This window comes from Zosterops lateralis (assembly GCF_965231275.1).
Source record: "Zosterops lateralis genome assembly, chromosome: 18".
Lineage (NCBI taxonomy): Eukaryota > Metazoa > Chordata > Aves > Passeriformes > Zosteropidae > Zosterops > Zosterops lateralis.
In genome coordinates, this window is record NC_139778.1 from 12084841 (window position 1) to 12104152 (window position 19312).

General features: G+C 63.1%; 3 protein-coding genes across 4 annotated transcripts; 1 reads left to right on the forward strand and 2 right to left on the reverse strand.

Moving 5' to 3' along the window:
• Positions 1-120: 120 nt before the first annotated feature.
• GCGR (glucagon receptor) lies at positions 121-9761 on the forward strand. Of its 2 annotated transcripts, none has more exons than XM_083874349.1 (14): positions 121-242; positions 6026-6224; positions 6517-6613; positions 6802-6909; positions 7082-7203; positions 7300-7406; positions 7497-7650; positions 7773-7932; positions 8009-8069; positions 8302-8371; positions 8526-8614; positions 8694-8832; positions 8925-8966; positions 9034-9761. In XM_083874349.1, the coding sequence occupies exons 2-14, from the start codon at positions 6156-6158 to the stop codon at positions 9325-9327; spliced, it is 1512 nt and encodes a 503-aa protein (XP_083730475.1). In that variant the 5' UTR covers positions 121-242; positions 6026-6155; the 3' UTR covers positions 9328-9761. The 2 variants fall into 2 exon arrangements, with proteins under 2 accessions (XP_083730475.1, XP_083730476.1); XM_083874350.1 differs by having other exon boundaries at positions 6066-6224.
• Positions 9762-14117: 4356 nt separating this feature from the next.
• MCRIP1 (MAPK regulated corepressor interacting protein 1) lies at positions 14118-16083 on the reverse strand. The gene is made up of 4 exons (XM_083874737.1): positions 15901-16083; positions 15701-15822; positions 15515-15613; positions 14118-15404 (listed from the first exon to the last, which is right to left on the reverse strand). Exons 1-4 carry the CDS (start codon positions 15906-15908, stop codon positions 15340-15342), a joined length of 294 nt encoding a protein of 97 aa, XP_083730863.1. The 5' UTR covers positions 15909-16083; the 3' UTR covers positions 14118-15339.
• Positions 16084-16181: 98 nt separating this feature from the next.
• PPP1R27 (protein phosphatase 1 regulatory subunit 27) lies at positions 16182-19218 on the reverse strand. Its single transcript, XM_083874758.1, has 3 exons — positions 17789-19218; positions 16683-16833; positions 16182-16541 (listed from the first exon to the last, which is right to left on the reverse strand). The coding sequence occupies exons 1-3, from the start codon at positions 18003-18005 to the stop codon at positions 16418-16420; spliced, it is 492 nt and encodes a 163-aa protein (XP_083730884.1). The 5' UTR covers positions 18006-19218; the 3' UTR covers positions 16182-16417.
• Positions 19219-19312: the final 94 nt, after the last annotated feature.

Sequence of the window (19312 nt, forward strand, 5' to 3'; positions counted from 1 at the left end):
GGGCAGCGCCAGGCGCTCGGGCGGGGCGGGAGCACCGGGCCGTGCCCCCCCGGGTGCCGGCGGGAGGAGCGGGACGCGGCTCCGCGCCCCTGGTCCCTCCCCCCGGGCCGGTCCCTCCCCCCGAGTCGCCACAGCCGCTGCCGTCGCGGCTCCGCTAAAGTTTTCACCGAGAGAGCGCCCCGGAGCCGCTCCCGCCGCTCCCGAGATGCGTCCGGGGGCCGCCGCCAGCCCAGCCCCGACAGGTACCGGAGGGGACGGGACGGGAGGGCAGGGCAGGGCAGGGAGGAGGGCAGGGAGCGCCCACGGCCGCGGTCCCGGAGCTCGGGATGTCGCCCGTCCCGTCGCGGGGATGTGGATTCGGGTCCCGAACTGCGCAACCCCCGGGGACACGAACTGAGCCCCGGGACCGCCGGGGGAATGAGCCCCTGGGTGGGGGGTGTTGTGGGCTGGGGTCAGCAGGGCTGTCTGTGCCCGCTCCCCGGCCCGCCCCCTGGGCAGGGGCGCTGCCGTCGGGCTCGCAGCACCCCCGGGCTCTGTCCCGGCTGTGGCTCTGCTGTCCTGGCTCTGTCCCTGCCCCGGCTGTGGCTCTGCCCTGGTCGTGGCTCTGTCCCGGCTGTGGCTCTGTCCCTGCCCTGGCTGTGGCTCTGGCTCTGTGGCTCTGGCTGTGGCTCTGCCCTGGCCGTGGCTCTGCCCCCCGGGCAGCGATTCCACCTGAACTCCGTTCCACTGGCAGTAGCTCCCGAGGCAGCGCTCAGCCGGGGTGGGACGCTCATGGTGTCCCTGCCGTGGGCGCAGCGGTGCCCGTGGATCTCCTGCCCAGGGCCCGAGCGAGGGACACTTTGGCAGCTCCAGCTCTCCCCGAGCTCTCCGGGCATTGCGGGGGCCTGGTGCGAGTGCCCTTTGTGACTCTGTCCCGAGCTCTGCTGTGTCAACACGGTGTTGGTAAATGGCTTTGTTTAACCAGGACATGTCGGGTATGTGACCTTGCCGTCCTCCCGGTTGCGAGTGCATCTCCAAAGCTGCTGCGGGTCCCCCCTGCCCGCACCGCGCTCCCCTGGGGGCGGAGAGGGAAGCAGGGACAGCCTGAGGACGGAGCATCCGCTCTGCTCAGCCCCGGCCGTGCATCCCTGGGCACAGCCCCCCGCCCCGCCTGCCGCGGGTGTCCTGACCCGCGCCAAATTCACTGATTGCCCCTGCGATTTTTGTCTGTGCATCAGCAGGAAAATTTAGGGCCTGCAGGACCCCTCGTCGGCGTGTTAGTGCTGCCCCAGCTGCCAGCTCCCGTGGCTTCCCACCAGTCCTGCTCCTCTCCGCACACTGCGGTGCATTTGTTTTTTATGTTGTTGCCTAGAGAAGGGAAAAGAGAAAAGGCTGAATGGAGAATAGGCAAAATGTGGATTAAAAATAGTTAATGAAAAAATGTGACCACAAACCCTGATGGGCAGCGCAGGGCTAAAACCAGCCACTGAGCACAGCATCTCCAGGCAAGGGCAGGGGATGCCAGACACAGTGGAAATGGGATGGCTGCTCAGTTCCATCCCTTTTTGCTCCACCACTGCATCCTGCTCTGTCCTGCATCCCCGTGTCCTGGTTTATTCACCCCAGCACTGGGGGCGAGTGCACATGGCTGTGCACAGCAGGTGCCAGGGGATGGCAGGGCACGTGTGGGCCCTGCTGCACCCCCTTCCCTGCTGGGGCTGGTGTCTGGCTCTACCTGGGGCTGCACAATCTGCTGGTTGGGCAGGCAGCTGTGGAGCTCCCAGTGCAGGGGAGTGTGCACGTTAGCCTGTCTGCAGTGACCTTTTCCTAGGCTTTTCCCAGCCCTGTGCCTCCCCTGTGACATGCTGACCACACGTGTCACACGGTGCCTCTTGTGCCTCCCTTCTGTGTTTCATAGCTTTTCATGCAACGTGATGAACACAAACACCCTTTTCCTTGAGCCGGGGATGAGGTGCTGTGTGGCTCAGCATCCCTTTGGCAGAGCCAGCTGGGCAGCAAGGTAATTTGGCTGCTGCCAGGCTGTATCATGGTCCCTCTTTGGTACAGGGCAGCTGTGCAGGTGCCCCCTGACCTGCCTTGTGGTGACTGGGAGGTAGTGGAGGGGATTCAAAGAGCATTTGTCCTCTTTGCATCCTATGCTGCTGTTGATGAAAACACTGCCAGGGCTGGTTTGGGTTTTCGTGGTCCAAGGTGACACAGAATCCAACATCACCTGGTGACGTCGTCTCCCTCCATGTGCTGCTGCTCAGGGCGTCCACAATCGTGTAGCAAACAAGTCACAGCCTTGCAGCACAAGGATTGTTCTGGGCTGCCCAGCTGCTCCTCTGCTGCCAAAGCTCCTTGTCCTTAGTTCTCAAGGAAAGAATGGAGAAGGGGAGTAGGAAACAGCCCCGAGCTTCCGGCACAGACACAGGGCAGGGTCGGTGCAGGACAGGCCTCCTCCATCTCCCCCAGCCTCGCCCCGTGGTCCTGGTGGAAAGTGGAGCAGCATCTGCAGGGCCAGGCTGGCACTGGCATTGCATCAGCTCTGGCCCAGCACTGTCCCCTCCCCTGCCAAGTGCCCAAGCCCCTGCCGTGCTGGCATGTAGCTCCAAGCCCAAAGCCAAGCCAGCCGTGGAAAGCACCGCATTAGCGCACGGGGGGCTAATCCCTGTGCCCAGAGGCTGCACAGCCCCCACAGCTGCCTCCAGCCAACCCCTGTGCTGGGCCAGGCTGTGCTCACAGGAGACCAAGTGCCCACCCCGCTGGGGAGGCAGGAGCCCTGTGGGACCCGGCTCTGGGGGGCTGCACCAGCATCAGAGCACTTGTGCAGGGCTGTGGCTGTGCCAAGGTGCTCCCAGGTCACGTTGCAGATGCCCATGAGTGTCCTATGGAGACTTTACCAAGTCACTGATCCACATGACTGTTGGCTGCAGCGATCCCAGATGTGGAGCTCATTCTCTCACACATGTAATGGCAGCAAAGCCAGAGGAGCTGAGGTGGCAAAATCCCCAAGGGAAACTGATCATGATGGGATAAGGAGAGTCTCTTCTAGGCCGGGCTGGGCACTCAGCCACCAGTGAGAGTCCGTGCTGGTACAGAGCTGTGCAGGGCAGCATGGAGAGGCTGCACACCCATCAGTGGGTAGCAAAATCCTAACACAGGCCTTTTCCCATCCATTTCCTGTGTCTTGGTGCAATGCCATGGCAGCAGTGCACTCAGGTCCTCGATCTGCCCTGCACCCTGCCCGGGCTGGCCCCTCCTGACCACCCTGGGGCCAAGGGCAGCTGCCATGAGCTGGGGGCCACAGGGGCACCAGTCAAGGGGAATGGGCATCCTTGCTTTGCCCCTGTGGCTGCAGGGGTGGCACTGCTGGCTTGGGACAGGCAAATGCAGATGCCAGTGACAGCCCCGCTCTGAGGGCAGATGATGGTCCCTGTGTCTGGCCCCTCTGGTCCCCAGCACTGGGGCTACCAGCAGTGGTGTTGCACGTAGCCATCCCAGTGTTGGCTCCTTGTTCCTGCTCTCCCAGCACAAGGAAATTCTCTCTTCATGGCTGTGAAGTGGAGCTGTACTGGGTGTTTGCAGCCTGGGCTCCATGAAGGTCAGCAGCCACAGAACCATGACACGGGAACATACCACATTGTCCAACACCAGCATGGGGCAAAAGTCCCCTGGACACACACTGTCATGCACTGCAGCCCCTCAGAGGCACCAGTTCACAGGCCAGGCACCCTTCACCCACTGCTTATGGCTTGGTGTGGTGGGGGACCCCTCAAAGCCTGGCCACAGCTGGGGATGAGATGCCAGGGCAGGGAATGTGGCACTGGGAGCCAGTTGGGCACAGCAGAGTGAGAGGAGGCGGTGAGGATATGGAGCCAAGTCCCTTGTTGGCACCAGGGCACAGCTGAGAGGGGCTGCAGCACCTCCAGCTGGTAGAGGTGCCACCCAGGGCTCTGCAGGCACTGCTGGGCAGTGCCAGCTCCGGGGAGGGGCTTGTGCTGACAGTGGTCCTGGCCACCCCAGAGCTTTCTGTTCCACCACACAGAGACACTGCTCCCTCTCTGCCACTGCCCATTGGCACCAGAGCAGAGAGAGCTGGTCCATGGCTATTTCTGCATGCCCACATCTCTGCCCCCTGTCTGTGGGCAGCAGGGACCCCTCGTCCTGTGGGTACTGGGGTCCAGCACGGTGCCACGGCTGTGCAGCACCACAGGCAGCTGGGGCAAAGGGCCTGGGCAGGGTGAGGGGGAAGACCAGCGCTGGGGCGAGGAGCATGACTGGCCCCCGTGCCAGGACCCCTCACCCAGTGCAGTCTGCCCGGCTTGGCCACAGTGGGGCCTGGGCTGGGGAGTGGCTGCCAGATGGGGGGAGTCCAGGGCAGAGGCCTCCCTGCTGCTAAATCCCACTGCAGCAACTAAAAATAGCGACACCTCTGCCCCAAAGTTGGTCCCCGGCTGCGCAGAGGGGCTGAGAGCAAGTCACTGTGACCCAAGGACCTGGAGGAGCATTCCCGACCAGGGCAGGGACTGATGCTTGGCCAGGAACAGGCACTGGGATCTTCCCGTGGGACTGGGACATAGGTGGGGCAGGGTGGGACAGGTAGGGATGATGGGGGGCTGGAGGGGGGCACAGGGGTGGTGGGATCAGGCCAGCAGGGGGACAGGGATGCTGGGATGGGGGTGTGGGAGGAAAGAGACAGGGATCCTGAGGTGGGAAGGGACAGGAACTAGGACAGAGATACTGGTAGGGGAACAGTGTTCCTGGGGTGGGGCTGGGGTGATGACAAAAATAGGAATTCTGGAATGGTCAGGTGGCTACTGGGCACCCAACAAAGGTCTGTATCCACAGAGCCCACCCAGTGAGAGCAGTCCCAGGAGACAGTTCCCTCTGTCCTGGGACTGGCTAAATAAGGCCATCGCAGGTCCTGCTCCCCGAGCTGCATCTGGAGCCCCATGAGCTGATTAATGAGCTTCTCCAGCAGCCACTTGCGACATGGCAAGTGGGTCTGCACGGATGGAGGAAACACGACTTTCCCAGGGATAAAAATAGGCACAGGCAGAGCAGCGAGCCCTGGGAGCAGAACTGGTCGGGGAGAGCGACGCTCTGGCTGGTGCCAGGGGGAGCCCAGGGGCTGGGGGTGATGCTGTGGTGCCTCTGGTGGCACTGGCACTGCTGTCCATCCCATCCCCCCCAGGCTTGGCTGCCCTCACCCCACACAGCCAGCCCTGCCATGGGGCTGCTGCCATAATGGGCCCTTGTGGGAAGAGCCAAAATCCTACTCAGGAGCCCCATAACCGGCTTAGGGGGATGGAGGGAATTATGGCACCTCGTGAGCCATGGTCTGTGTGTGGAGCACCCGGACACCATGTCAGGCAAGGCCCCATGTCACTGGCTGGAGCTGGGGGTGATGGACCCACAGGGGCACAGCCTAGCTGAGCTTGTCCTGGAGCCACAGCAGCCCCACGAGCCAGGATCCCTGTGGGTTAATGGCCAGTGTCCCCATCCCTGCTGGCCCCGTGATCTCCATGGCTCCCTGGGCACTGCCATCCATAGTGGGTGCTGCTGCCAGACCATGGCTGGGTGTTGGCAGCCCAGGCATGAGAGTCCATAGAGACAGGGAGAGCCCAGGTGCCAGTCCCTCTGCCTGAGAGGGTGCTCAGGTGTGAGGAGGGGTCCCTTCTATCATGGAGGTCCTGCATTCTCAGGACTTAGCAATGCTGCACAGCTGGGTCCCAGCAGCAGTGTGGGGTGGCACCAGCCCAGGTTTTCTGTGGGGCTCTGGAGGCAGCACTGCCACTGCACTGCAGCCACACAGGGGCTGAAATTGGCTTGGCGGGCAGAGAACCTGCATGGTCACTGTCCCAGTGCCCTCCTGAGGAGGATAATACAGGCACCTGGTGCAAAAATGAACGAACAAATAGCTGAATGTGAACACCAAGCAGGGTCGGGTGAGGATGGGGATCAGGAGTGAGGCACCATGACTGGGGCTGGCTCTGTGCCAGCGGCCGCCTCCAACCCCACCTGCCCCTGCCCCATGTCCCAGCTCTGTCCCAGGAGTCCCCGTGACCAGGCATCTTGCACAGGGTTGCCCACATGCCAGGGCCGTCACCGCCAGGGTGGAGAAGCTGCTGAGAACCAGTAGGAAGCCGCGTGCCCTGCACCGTGTCCCATGCATGTGGTCCAGAGGAGGGATGTCCCAGCCACGTCTCCTCGCCCTCCTGGTGCTGCTGCTCTGCTGCCAGGTAAGGATGGGCTGTCACACACGAGGGTGCTCTGCTCCACGCTCAGCCCACTACCCACGCAGGACTGCCACCAATCCACCCCACCCCACTGCGTCCCCTCACCATGGCATGTGGTACAGCAGCTGATGCCCCTTTCTGCCTCCCCTGCCATCCACAAGACATGGATGTGCCATGGCATGGCACAGGATTATTACCCTGCACTCGCCTGTGGCCGTCTCCAGGCTGGGGTCACAGCATGGTGGCCCCTGTGAGCAGGACACAGGTGATGGGTGATGCTCCCTGGTCCCCACAGGGTCCCTCTGCCCAGATCACGGATAATGTTGTTGAGAGATGGAAGGAGTACAGCGAGGAGTGCCAGCGCAACATGAGCCGCCTGCCTGCACCCACAGGTCAGAGCCTCTGCGGGTCCAGTGGGGCTCTGGTGGGCTGGGAACAGGGTCCTGTTGAGAGGGGATGGGGCAGAGGAGCCAACACAAGGCCCCAGCAAGATGGGGGATTGAACAGAGGGGCCAGTGGAGGTCCTGGCACCCAGAGAGAGGGTGAGGGCAAAGCGCCACCAGCTCCTGTCCTTCTGCAGAGCTGGTCTGTAACCGCACCTTCGACAAGTTCTCATGCTGGCCCGACACGATGCCCAACAGCACAGCCAGTGTGCCCTGCCCGTGGTTCCTGCCCTGGTACCAGAAAGGTAAGAGTGTGGAGGTGTGTGTGCATGTGCAGTGTGTGCACACGTGTGCACCTGTGTGCTGGGGACACCTGTGTGCTGTGTGTGTGCTGCTGCAGTGGTCACACCTGGGCCAGTGCACGCTGACCACGGGGGCACTGGGGCTGGCAAACCCCACCATCCCCTCCCCTCACAGTGAAGCACAGATACGTCTTCAAGACCTGTGGGCCAGATGGACAGTGGGTGACAGGGCCACGGGGACAGTCCCTGCGCGATGCCACACAGTGTGAGCAGGATGACGAGGACCTACAGGCGCAGGTGGGCAGACCTGGGCACAGGGGTGTGGTGGTCCCTGCCTGCCCCCCTGCCTGGCCCTCATCTGCCCCTGCCCTCACTTGCTCCCTCCTCTTCCAGGAAAAATTTGCCAAGACCTATGGCAGCTTCAAGGTGATGTACACTGTGGGCTACTCTGTGTCCCTGTGTGCACTGCTGCTCGCCCTGGCCCTGCTGCTGGGCTTCAGGTGGGAGTTTGGGCATGGCTGTGCACAGGGTGGGCAGGTGGAGCCCAGGGGTGCATGCACGGGCATTGACAATGGTCCCCAAATCCACAGCAAGCTGCACTGCATGAGGAACTACATCCACATGAACCTCTTCGCCTCCTTCATCCTGAAGGGTGTCTCTGTGCTGGTCATCGACGCCCTGCTCAAGACCCACTACAGCGACAAGATCGACGGCTACAACGTGCAAGTCTGGCTGAGCGATGAGGTCAGTGGGCACTGACAGGGACAGGGACAGGCACTGCTGGGGCTGGGGGTTGGCTGCCCTGGAGGCACTGGTGGGCACAGGCACACACACAGACAGTGCTCAGCCCTGCCCCCTGCCCACAGGCAGCTGCAGGCTGCCGGGCAGCCACGGTCTTCATGCAGTACGGCATCGTGGCCAACTACTGCTGGCTGCTGGTGGAAGGCATCTACCTGCACAACCTGCTGGTGGTGGCTGTTTTCTCCGAGAGGAGCTACTTCACCCTCTACCTGTGCATCGGCTGGGGTGAGTGTGGATGGGCTGGCCCCCCTGACCCTGTCCCCCACTGTGCCTCACCTGTCCTCTGCTCCCCTCCCCTCAGGGGCGCCCATGCTGTTCCTCATTCCCTGGGTCATCGTGAAGTTCCTCTACGAAAACATACAGTGAGTACCAGCTCCAGCTGCTGGCTGGAGGGGGGCACGGGGCACAGGTAGGTGCATGTGGGACTGTGGGGACATTGTGATGGCCCTGGAGAGACTCCACACCGTTGCCAATGCAAGGAGCAGGGTGCTGGGCCTTGGTGCTTGCTTGGTTCAGGCTGCCAATGCCATGCCAGACTCCAGCAGCTGCCTGGTCACGGGGCTTCTTGGCAGTCCTCATCCCTCCATTCTGCAGGTGCTGGTCCACAAACAACAACATGGGCTTCTGGTGGATCCTTCGCTTCCCCGTGTTCCTGGCCATCCTGGTGAGCCCACTGCAGCCCCTTGCTCGATGTCTCTCTCACAGGCCCCAGGATGGCTGTGAGAGGGGCTGCTGAGGGCAGGGGAGCAGAGGGGTCCTGTCTGCCCCTGCCTCTGGCTCTGCCTGTGCCCCTGATGGCTCACTCGATTCCATTGCAGATCAACTTCTTCATCTTCATCCGCATCATTCAGATCCTTGTTTCCAAGCTCCGTGCACACCAGATGCGCTACACTGACTACAAGTTCAGGTGGGTGCTGGACGTGGCTCAGCCTGTGTTCCCACGGTGCACAGGCACCTGTGTCCACCCGGTGACCCCTGTCCCACAGGCTGGCCAAGTCCACGCTGACCCTGATCCCCCTGCTGGGCATCCACGAGGTGGTCTTCGCCTTCATCACAGACGAGCACGCCCAGGGCACCCTGCGCTACGTCAAGCTCTTCTTCGACCTCTTCCTGAGCTCCTTCCAGGTGAGCCCAGTCCTCCATGGGGAGACACAGCCTCAGGAGGGACTAGACTGAGGCCTGGTTGTGCACCTCACACCTCTCCTCCCTCTTCCCAGGGGATGCTGGTGGCCATTCTCTACTGCTTCGTCAACAAGGAGGTGAGCAGGACGCTGGCAGGGGCGCGGGCAGCAGGGCCACGGGTCACACTGACAGCTGTGCCCACAGGTGCAGGCAGAGCTGCTGAAGCGGTGGCAGCGCTGGAAGCTGGGGAAGGACCTGGCTGAGGAGTACAAGCACACCTACAGCCACGCGCCCAGCGCCCGAAACGGCGCCGGCAGCACCTGCGAGAAGCACCAGCTGGTGGGTGGCTGTGCCAACGGGCTGGGGCGCAGCCTGGGCCCCCACCCCGGCTCCCAGCGCCTGGAGAGGAGTGGGCGCGGCACCGCCGAGCACCTTGCCCTGGGGGGCCATCACCACTGCTACGAGTTTCCTGAGACCACGGCCGAGAGCCACTTCTGAGCCCGCAGGCAGGTGGGAGGGCTGTGCTGAGCCCTGCCCCATCCCTGCCCCGTCACCCCAGGGATGGGACCTGCCGCCCTTAGGAGGGTGCTGTGCTGGGCACATGGACAATGGACACAGTGAGGCAGGCAAGTGGGACCTGCACCTCTGGAAGGGGGAACTGTGGGGCCAGGGGGGTCTGTGGGGGTGGGAGTTTGTCCTGTGGTGCTGCCCTCGTGCACCTTCCAGTCCCTGTGCGCAGTGCTGTAATTTATCTGTCGTATCTGTAAATAGGTGTGGGCCCGTGCTGGGCTGCAGGGCCAGCTCCGTGTGTGCCTCTCAGTGGGCTCTGGGGACTGGGGACACTGGGGACACACGTGGACTGTGCTCCCAAATACCCCATGGATGTTCCCAAGCCACAGCCACGGATGGGGAGCTCACCTGGCAGGGATGGGCCGCACCAGAAGACAACCCCACTGCCTGCCCCACTGCCTGCCCCACTGTCTGCCCCACTGTCTGCCCCACTGCCTGCCCCACTGTCTGCCCCACTGAGTGCCCCACTGCCTGCCCCAGTGAGTGCCCCACTGTCTGCCCCACTGCCTGCCCCACTGAGTGCCCCACTGCCTGCCCCACTGCCTGCCCCACTGAGTGCCCCACTGCCTGCCCCACTGTCTGCTCCACTGTCTGCCCCGCTGTCTGCCCCACTGCCTGCCCCACTGCCTGCCCCACTGCCTGCCCCACTGCCTGCCCCCAGCCCCGCTGCCCCCAGCAGTGCTGCACGAGTGAATGGGGCAGAGGTGCAGCAGCCGCCGCAGCGCTGCCGGCCGGGGCTCCAGCTCCCCCAGCACGCGCTTTCCTTTGGCCGCTAATCGGCTCTGTCCTTTCGCTGCCAGGAGCCCTTAATTAAATCATTTGGCTCTGCCCGCGGCACCCCCGCTCTCCCGGTAGCCGGCCCGGGCCGAGCCGGGCATCCCCGGGCAGCTCCGCGGGCAGCGGTGGGTGCGGGGCCGCGGACCCCGGGCCGGGCCGGCTCTGCGGGCTCACGGCCTGGGCTAAGAGGCTTGTGCTGCGCACATGAGCGCTAAGCCCGGATGCCGCAGCTTTGGGCACCACAATCGCCTGGTGTGTGGGGATTAGGCCGGTGCTGCTCCCCGGCTGGGTTCACCCTGCCCCGGGGGTGGCGGCGGGCCGGACAATCGCCCTGCCGTGACCCCCGCCCCGCCGTGACCCCGCCGTGACCCCGCCGCCCCCGGGCCTGGGGACCCTGCCCCTCGCCCATCACTCCGCCCCGCCGGGCCCCGAGCGGGTGCCGGTCCCGCACACACAGCCCGCACTGGGGACAGGGGATGCGGGTCGGGGCTGAGCCCCGGCAGCCCCGGCAGTGAACAGCGGGCAGGCGGCCGCCCCCTCGGCACATCCCTCCCTTGTGCAGCGTCTCCCGCACTGCCCGGACACCCACGCCGGGCGCAGGAGCCGCGCTGTCTGCTGCGGGCGGGGAGGCATCAGCGAGGCTGGGGAGGCACGGCGAAAGAAGCGATGGCCCAGGCCACGCAGAGCTTGGCTGCGGCAGCAGAGCCCTGCCCAGCACACAGTAATTTTCCTCTGTTTACTCGACAAGTTGCTGTCTGCCCTGGCCAAGCAGGGCCCGGCGCCCCAGAGCCGGTGCAGCGCTGGCAGCGGGGACGGGAGGGCAGAGAGGGGACAGGGGGTCGGGGCTGCGGGCTCGGGCTGTGGGGCAGCGGCACCGGGGGGCTGAGAGGACACAGGGACGGCAGGGAACGGGTGAGGGGACGGGAGCACAGGGCTGGGGGTCTGCCCAGGCCCCAAAGTGCAGGAACGGGGGCAGGAATAGAGAGGGGACAGGGATCATACCCTGCTCACGGCCATGGTGCCAGAGCAGCCCAGGCAGCCCCCGCGGAGCCAACGGCCCTACAGCCGCTGCCGTCACTGCGGCCTTCCTGACATGGTAACGAGCCTAATTGAGGCAAATTGCTGGAGCACGAAGCGGTTTCTGGGAAGGTAAATATGGCCATGGCACGGGGCTGTGCCCTGTGCCTGTTGCTCCAGCGTTGCTGTGGCAACACGCCACTCTGGACCCTCAACCCCACTGGGGCCAGGCTGGTCCCCAGACCTCGCCTAACAAGGGTGGCCTTATGTGTGACACACAATGATGGGGACCCTCCGGGGACCTCAAGCCAGCCCCAGGACACGGGTATCCTGTGGAAATGTCGTGTGGCCCCTGGAGCTGAGGGGCAGCCCCCAGCACTGCCCCATGTCCCACAACCCCATCACCAACAGCCCCAAGGAGGGACGGTGTCTGCTGGTGCCCAGGAGCCTCGGGCAAGCACACCATGTCTGCCTGCCCCAGGGCACGTCCCACAGCACCTGTGCCAGCCAGGTGTGTCCCAGAGCCGGGCACTGCCTGTGCTGCAGGGCTGTCCACGGCCCTGGTCACCTCCAACTCCCCCGGAGCCACATGATCGGTCCAGCAGCTCCCCGATAACCACGGCGACTACAGCCCGCCCCGGACAGCTGGGTGGGGAGGAAACGCCGCCCCTGGGACCTCCCTGGGAGTGGGGCTGGCCCCAGCCCAAGGACACAGCTGCAGCACATCCTTCCCCATCACTGCAGAGCTGCTGGAGCAGCACCCCGACCTGCCCTTGGCCTGGCACTGCCAGCGCTGGTGTCACCCCTGTCCATCCTCGGGGACACCTCCACCCCGAGGAACAGCTCGGGCAGCACAGCCTGCACAGGTGTGCACACCTACACCACACACACTCGTGTGTGCACACACATACACTACACACACAGCTGCACACACATGTACACATATGTACCTACACGTGTCCACACACATGCACATACATGTACACCACACACACACATGCACATGTGTACAACATACATACACACGTGTGCACACACCTACACCACACACACAGCTGCACACACACACCACACACACACATGTGTACATACACACATATGTGCACTCACATACACAGCACACAGAGCTGCACACACATTCACATGTGCACACACACGTGTGTGTGTGCACACCTACACCACACACATGGACCTGCACACACACGTGCACATATGTACCTACATGTGCACACACACGTGCACACACACACATGTGCACACACACTCACGTGTACACACACACAGGCACGCACTGCCCTCAGCTGCCCGGGGGGAGCTGCTCGTTCCTGGTATCCAGTGGGATGAAGGTGCTGACAGCAGCCTGGCCAGACTTGCAGGATGGTTTGGGTGGAAAGGGACCTTTAAATGTCCCCTGGCCCAGCCCCCTGCAGGGAGCAGGGATACTTGCCCCAGACCAGGCTGCTCAGAGCACCCTGAGTGTTTCCAGGGATGGAGCACCCGCTGCCTTTCCAGGCAGCCCATGCCAGTACCTCACTGCCCTAAGCAAAGAAACTCCTCTGCAGACACCACAGAGCAGCCATGGTGCCCGTCCCTGGCTGTGAAGTTCATTCCAAGGCATGGAATGGGGCTGGAGCAGTTCCTCACCCCTAAACTGGTGGCCTGGGCCCTGTCCCCCAGCCAGTCCCCTTCCTGGCACAGCCAGGCACCGTGGGCAGTGCAGTGTCCCCCACCCTGGCACAGCCAGGCACCCCCAGGCACGGCGCCTCGCAGGAAAACTCACACTTTATCAAGGGAATTGAGCACCACAAATTGGTCTCCTAAGTCGATTCTGCCTGCTGCCAGGCCTCTTCCCACCACCTAATTTGATGACAAACACGTTCCTCTCCTCCTCCCACCCTTTAATCTAATGAAAAGCACTGTGTCCAAGGCACAGGGAAATAAAGCCTGATGAGGCCGATTTTTATAGGTAAACAGCCTGATTTCTCTGGCCTGTGGCCTCACTCCTCACACCCCTAACACCCACCACCTCCCTCTAACACCTCACCATCCTTGCCCTGCAATCTGGCATCAGTCTTTATAAAAATCACCTGCTTATAAAATGGTTTTTGTACATTTCATTAGAGGTTGAGAAGCTGCTTTGCCTCTGGCTTTACTGTGCTGGAGCAGAGAGGAAAACAAGGCAGAGACTGGTGGGGCAGCAGCGGTGCCCTCATGTCCAGGGGTGTGTGGGGATGGCCCCAGATGGGTGCCCACACAGGGGGACAGTGCTGGGCCCCACGGCAGCTGAACTGCAGCCTGCCCGGACACAGGACATGGCTCTGGACATGCTAAGGGCTTCGAGGCACAGCAGCCCCACTGGCCTGTCAGGCTCCCTGGACACACCACAGGGCCCATCCCAGCAGAAGAATCAAAGGAGAGGGGCCTGACTGTGACAACCATCACTCCCTGTCCCCCACTGCCCACAGCCCCCTGTCCCCACTGCCTGCAGCTGCAGGGCTTAGGGTGGCTCGGGAGGCAACAGGGGCTGAGCTCCCGTCTTGCTGTGCCACAGCCAAGCAGCAGTAATGTTTTGGTGATGGGAGGTAAGCAAGGTCGTGGCAAGTGTCAAGATGCGCTCAAGCAGAAATTCTAGCAATGCTAAGTATAGCCTAAATGCCATTAAAGCAGGAGAGGGAAGAGGATATGAGAGTATTAATAGTCTCAACATTTAAACCTGGGTGCAGCGGCGGCTCTGGGGATGATGGCTGTCCTGAGCCCCAGGGCACTGTGCCACCAACACGCTGCACCTGCCTGCAGGGAAATCAACAGCCCCAGCAAGCGCAAGGCCAAGGCCCCTTTGCGAAAAATAAACACGGCTCCTGCTCTCTGCCCCTTGCCCACGCCCCAGAGCTGGGCCAGGCTGCAGCACCACACCAAGGCAGCCCCAAAAGGACACCAGAGTTTATTTACAACACTCCTCAAGTGACATACCACAGAAAGGAAAGGGTACAGTACAACTCAAGGACTCAACAAAGGAAAGGTATTGGCAGCCCCAAGACCCTGCAGCCCTCCCCACAGCCACTGGCACTGGGCAGGCCTGGCAGCCCCATCCCTGCCTGCCCAGAGCACAGGTGGGCAGGGGGCTGCCACCCCTCCCCACGGGGCAGCCCAGGTGGGCCAAGTTGACACAGTCACTCTCTCTGGCTCAGGCAAGGACACAGGAACCATCCACACAGGGCCAGGAGCGAGTGGCTTAAGGAAGTGCCCCTGGCGTGGTTCTACCACCTCCAGCCACCCGGGGTGAGCTGAGGGGCCAGGTCTCTTCCAAGGGTGTGTATCTGGAAAATGGTGTTAGTACAAAACTGCAGCGTTGCCAGGGCAAGGAGCTGCAGAGCCTCGCTCTGTGCAGCCCCACGGTTTCCCCTGTGGCCACTGTCTCCTGGGGGGCTGCAGATGGCCCAGGTCCCTCTGAGCACCTCTCAGGAGATTGGGGCTGCTGCTGACACTCCACCTCTCCATCTGTAGGGAGAGGAACAGCTTCCCCTCCAGCACCACAGGGACCAGGCCTGATCTTAGTGGGTAGAAAATGTGGCCTCAGATGTGGCCCACAAGCTCTGGCAGCAAGCAGCCCAGGCAGAAACTTGCTGCCACAGGGGAACTGGGAGGAGCCTGGCTATGGACTGCCCAGCCCTCAGCTGCACAGTGGGGCTGGACAGGAGTTCCCCCGTGTCTGGAGGCACAGGAGGAGACTCGACTGTGCCTTCTGCCCTCGGCAGCTGTGGAGCCTTGGTGCACAGGGGAAAGAGAGACCCTGTGTGCCCGATCCAACAGCACACCTGCCTCGGCCCTGCCCAGCCTAGCACAGAGGGCAGCGACAGGAGGGGAACAAGGGATCGGGTTGCTCAGCATGAAGTGGGGAAGGACAGTTTGAGGCCAGAGAAAGCTATGAGCGGGGGGCTGGAATCCTTTGCAATCCTGGCTCTGGGCAGTCTCGGTGAGGCCCTGAGCATCCTCAACCTTAGGCAGCTTCAGAGCCAGCCCCAAAGCTGACTGGCTCTCCCGCGGGCTTTTAGAAGGACAGACCAGAGGAGGAAATCAACACAAAATCTCAAATTAAATCTGCTTGAGGACCTCAGGAGAGCAGCCGATCCGCAGAGAGGATCCGCTTTAGGACTTCTTCGCATCCTGTGTGTTCCTCCTCTTCAGATCACCCAGGTCGACGGGTTTAAACGCTGCAAAGGAGACAGGAGAGAGTCTGGGGGCAGAGGCGGCGCAGCCCCCGCCGGGCGCGCACAACCCGCGGGCCGGCCCCGCCGGCGCGGTGCCCCTGTGCCCCTCGCACCTTTCAGGCTGGGGTTCGGCATCTTCTCCACGTACTCCTCAACCAGGCCGCGCTCGGAGCCCATCTGGCTGCGCAGGTCGCGCTCCACGCACTGCCAGGCTGCGGGGACAGGACAGGGACAGGGGCCGCTGCCTGGGCCGCCCGCGCCTCCCGCGCCCCCCGCCCCGCGGCCCCCGCCCCGCTCACCCTCGTAGATGAAGCGCACGTTCTCCTCGTGGGCCGGCGTGAAGATCTCGCTGCCGGCGCCGCCGGGGGAGCGCGGGCCGCCGCTGCGCTTTCCGTTGTACACCACCCGGGACACGGGGGAGCTGCAAGCGGAGCGCGGGGAGGGGGGAAACTGAGCCGGGCCCGGGGCCGCGCTGGGCCCGGGGCCGGGCGGGGCTCACCTGGCCATGGCGGCGGCGCTCGGCGGGGCTCGGCGGGGCCGGAAGGGGCTCGGCGGGGCCGCGGGAGGAAGGCGAGGCGAGGCGAGGCCGGGCTAGGCCGCGCGGCGCCCCCCGCCCGTCGCCGGGCAACGCGCGCCCCTCACCTGGGCCCTCCCGCCTGCGCCAGCCACAGACGGAAGCGCCGAAGCGCGCAGGCGCGGCCACGCCCCCTCCCGGCCGAGACCACGCCCCTCCCTCAGGCCCCGCCCGGCCCCGCTCCCGCCCCGCCCCGGCCCGGCGATAACGGGAGGCGATAACCGGAGGCGATAACCGCCCGTGGTAACCCAACGTTGTAACCGAAATGCTTTATTGCAAAAGTACAAAGTGGTTCCCGATCCGCAGTTCCGAGCGCCGCCGCCCGGGCCCAGCCCAGGCGCAGCCGCGGCCCTCGGGCAGGCGCAGCCCCCCGGCCCGGCCCGGCCCTGAGGCTCCCGAGGCTCCCGGGGCTCCCGGGGCTCCCGGTCTCGCCGGGCCCGGCTCAGCGCAGCGCCGCCGCTCCCAGCAGCTGCACCAGGTCCTCGTATTCGGGGTCGATGAGGTCCGAGGGTTTCTCCCCGTCGTCAGTGGTGGCCTCCAGGCTGGCCCCGAGGGACAGGAGGTACCTGCGGGACGCGGAGCTGAGGCGCCGGGCCTCCCCCGCCGGGAGGGACACGGGCCGCCCCGGAGGAGCCGCACAGGCTCTGCTGCAGCCCGGTGCTGTCGGTTCCCAGGCTTTCTGCAGCAAAGCCCTCCCAGCCCCTTACCTGGCGATGTCGGCGTAGCCGTCGCTGCAGGCCATGTGCAGGGGCGTCCAGCCGTTCTCGTCTCTCTGGTGAATGTCAGCGCCGTATTTCACCAGGAGCTTGACACAGTCCAGGTTTCCCGTCAGCACGGCTTCGTGGAGGGCTGCCATGCCTGAAGGGACAGGAGGTGTTAGCCCCGGCCCGGGGAAGGGCTCTCCGTGCTGAACTCACAACTTGTGCACAGCTCAGGAAAGGGGTGCAGGAACTCTCCTCAGGGAGAGGACTGTGGGGAAAGAAACAAAGACTTAGAGAAAGCCGGAGGAGCTGCTGTGGATTCCTGTTGCCCTTCTGCAACACAAATACCCTGTCTGGGATGTACAGCACCCATTGCCCCAGCTAGGCAAGACAGGGGGAGGAGGAGCTGCCCCTTAGAGCAGCTGCTCTGAGTCCTGGACAGGACTCACACGGAGACATGAGAAAAGTCTCTGGCGTCCTGTTCTGCCTGAGTTTCAGAAACTCCTCACTAATGAGGAATCAGTATGGACAGAAAGAAGCCCAGGGTCATTTGAGCCTCTGTCTCCATGGCCTTATGAGAGCAGAAGCTGAAGCCAAGCACAAGAAAAGGACAAATCTGGGCTCTCCATAAACAGTTGCTGGTGAGGCTGTGCAAACTGAACACAAAGCCTTCCCCATGAGTCCCCAGAGCCAGACATACAAGAGGGAGCAGTGCCTGTGAGAAACAGGCAGAGCTAGGAACAAATTCAGGTTCCCCAGTCTGGGGAAAAGGCAGGAGGAGCCCCAGTGTCCTGCCCAGAGTTCACAGACCAGCCTGTGCTTGGTGCTGCTCTGCGAGGTCCCACCACACTGTCAGTGCTCGGTTGTGCCTTACAGGGACCCAGAGGCCAAGCTCCCTCTTCCCACAGCATGTTCTGACTGTGGTGTTGAGGGGAGATGTTGGGGCCCTGCCCTGGGGCTCTTGGGCTGTGCTGGGCCCTGCTCCTGGCTGGGGAGGGACGTGGCTGCTCCAGTCCTGCTGGAGGTGGCCACAGCCCAGCCCCGGTGTCCCTCACAGCCCCACCAGGCTGTGCCTCTGCTCTCCCCCAGCTCTGCCGGCCAGCAGCACTCACCAGAAGGGTAGATGGTGTCCAGCGTCACCTTCCTGGCTCGTATGAACCTGCCCACCTGCTCCAGGTCCCCCTGCTTGATGTGGTCCTGGAAGACGACGTCGTTGGGGAAGCGCACGGTGCGGGAGGCGCGCAGGCGGGGCCGGTACCGGCCGTACCGCGGCACCGACAAGGGGCACTCGTCCCTCATGCTGGCAGGAGCCTTCAGGCACAGCGGCATGGGGGTGCCCAGCACCCAGCACAGTCCCCCACTGCACTGCTGGCTCCTCTTCTGCCTGTCAGGGGCTCTCCTCGCCGCAGGTCTGTGCTGGCCCCTCACTGCCGTGCTCCTGCCGTGCCCCGGCTGGGTCCCTGTCCCCTGGCTGCAGGGCAGTGGTGGCCTCCGTGCTCCTCTGCGCTCCCTGAGTCACATACAGGAGGTGGCACCTGGCTCACCTACAGGCCCTCGGCCCAGGACTGATGATTCTCTGGGAGCACCACATTATAAAGACTCCCCCGGGCTATTTTGGGGACGTGCAGCTCATGCTATTTGCCATGATGCTTCGTAATCGAGCCGCCCGGGCCTGCAGCCTCCCACTTTTGGGCAGAAGTTGATGTCTCATCTTACCACCCACCTGTTGATGTGCCCATCCAAGGGTCAAATCTGCTCTTGCATGGGTAGCCCTTCAGGGAAGCCTGGAAGCAATTTTCCGACATAAAGCCCTTCTGGGGGAAGGGGCACGGGCACAACCAGCAACACGGAACCGGCTGCTCATGTCCCAGCTGGCTGGTGCAGTGTGGATGTGCCAGGGCTGTGGTCACAAACACATCCATAGCTGTCACCCTCCTGCAGCTGCAGGGGACAACTTGAAAGAAGCAGGAGGAGCTGTGCTGCCTGGAACAGCTGTGACAGCACACAGCCCAGCATGGAAGCACAGCCTGAGTGTCTGATGGCCCCTGTGCCTTTGCAAGGATAGAGGTGCTGCTGGTGATCCTGAGACAGGTGCAGAACCAGAACCCTGCACTGCTCATCCCTGGTGTTCCTTGTCTTACTCAAGACAGGGAAGCAGCTGCTGCTGAGGGCAGGCTACTGCAAGCAGCCTTAGAAGAAGAGCAGAATAACAGCACCACCAGCAGACAACTCCTGTCTCTGATACTCTCCAGCTATACTGTCATGACCCAAAACAGAACCATCTGACACAGAGGAATCATTCAGGTCCATCAAGGGTTCAAGCAACCACTGTTTCCTCCCATCAGAGTTTGGGCATGTCAGACACTTAAGCATCTTGTGTTCTGTCATGTTGATGAGGATTGTCCAGGTGAGTGTGTCAGAAAAAAAAAAATCCCTGTGCTCTTTTAGGAGTCAGGGATTTCACTCTGCCCCTCCTGCTGCAGACCCTTGCCCTGACCCCAGCAGCACAGTCAGCCACACACCTGAGAACTCCTGCACTTGTTTATCTGCTGGCAAATGCATCGATCTCTTGGCCAAGCATCTGCTTGTGGTTCAATGAGCCTGAACACGGCACAGAGCATCCAAGCTCAGCGCTG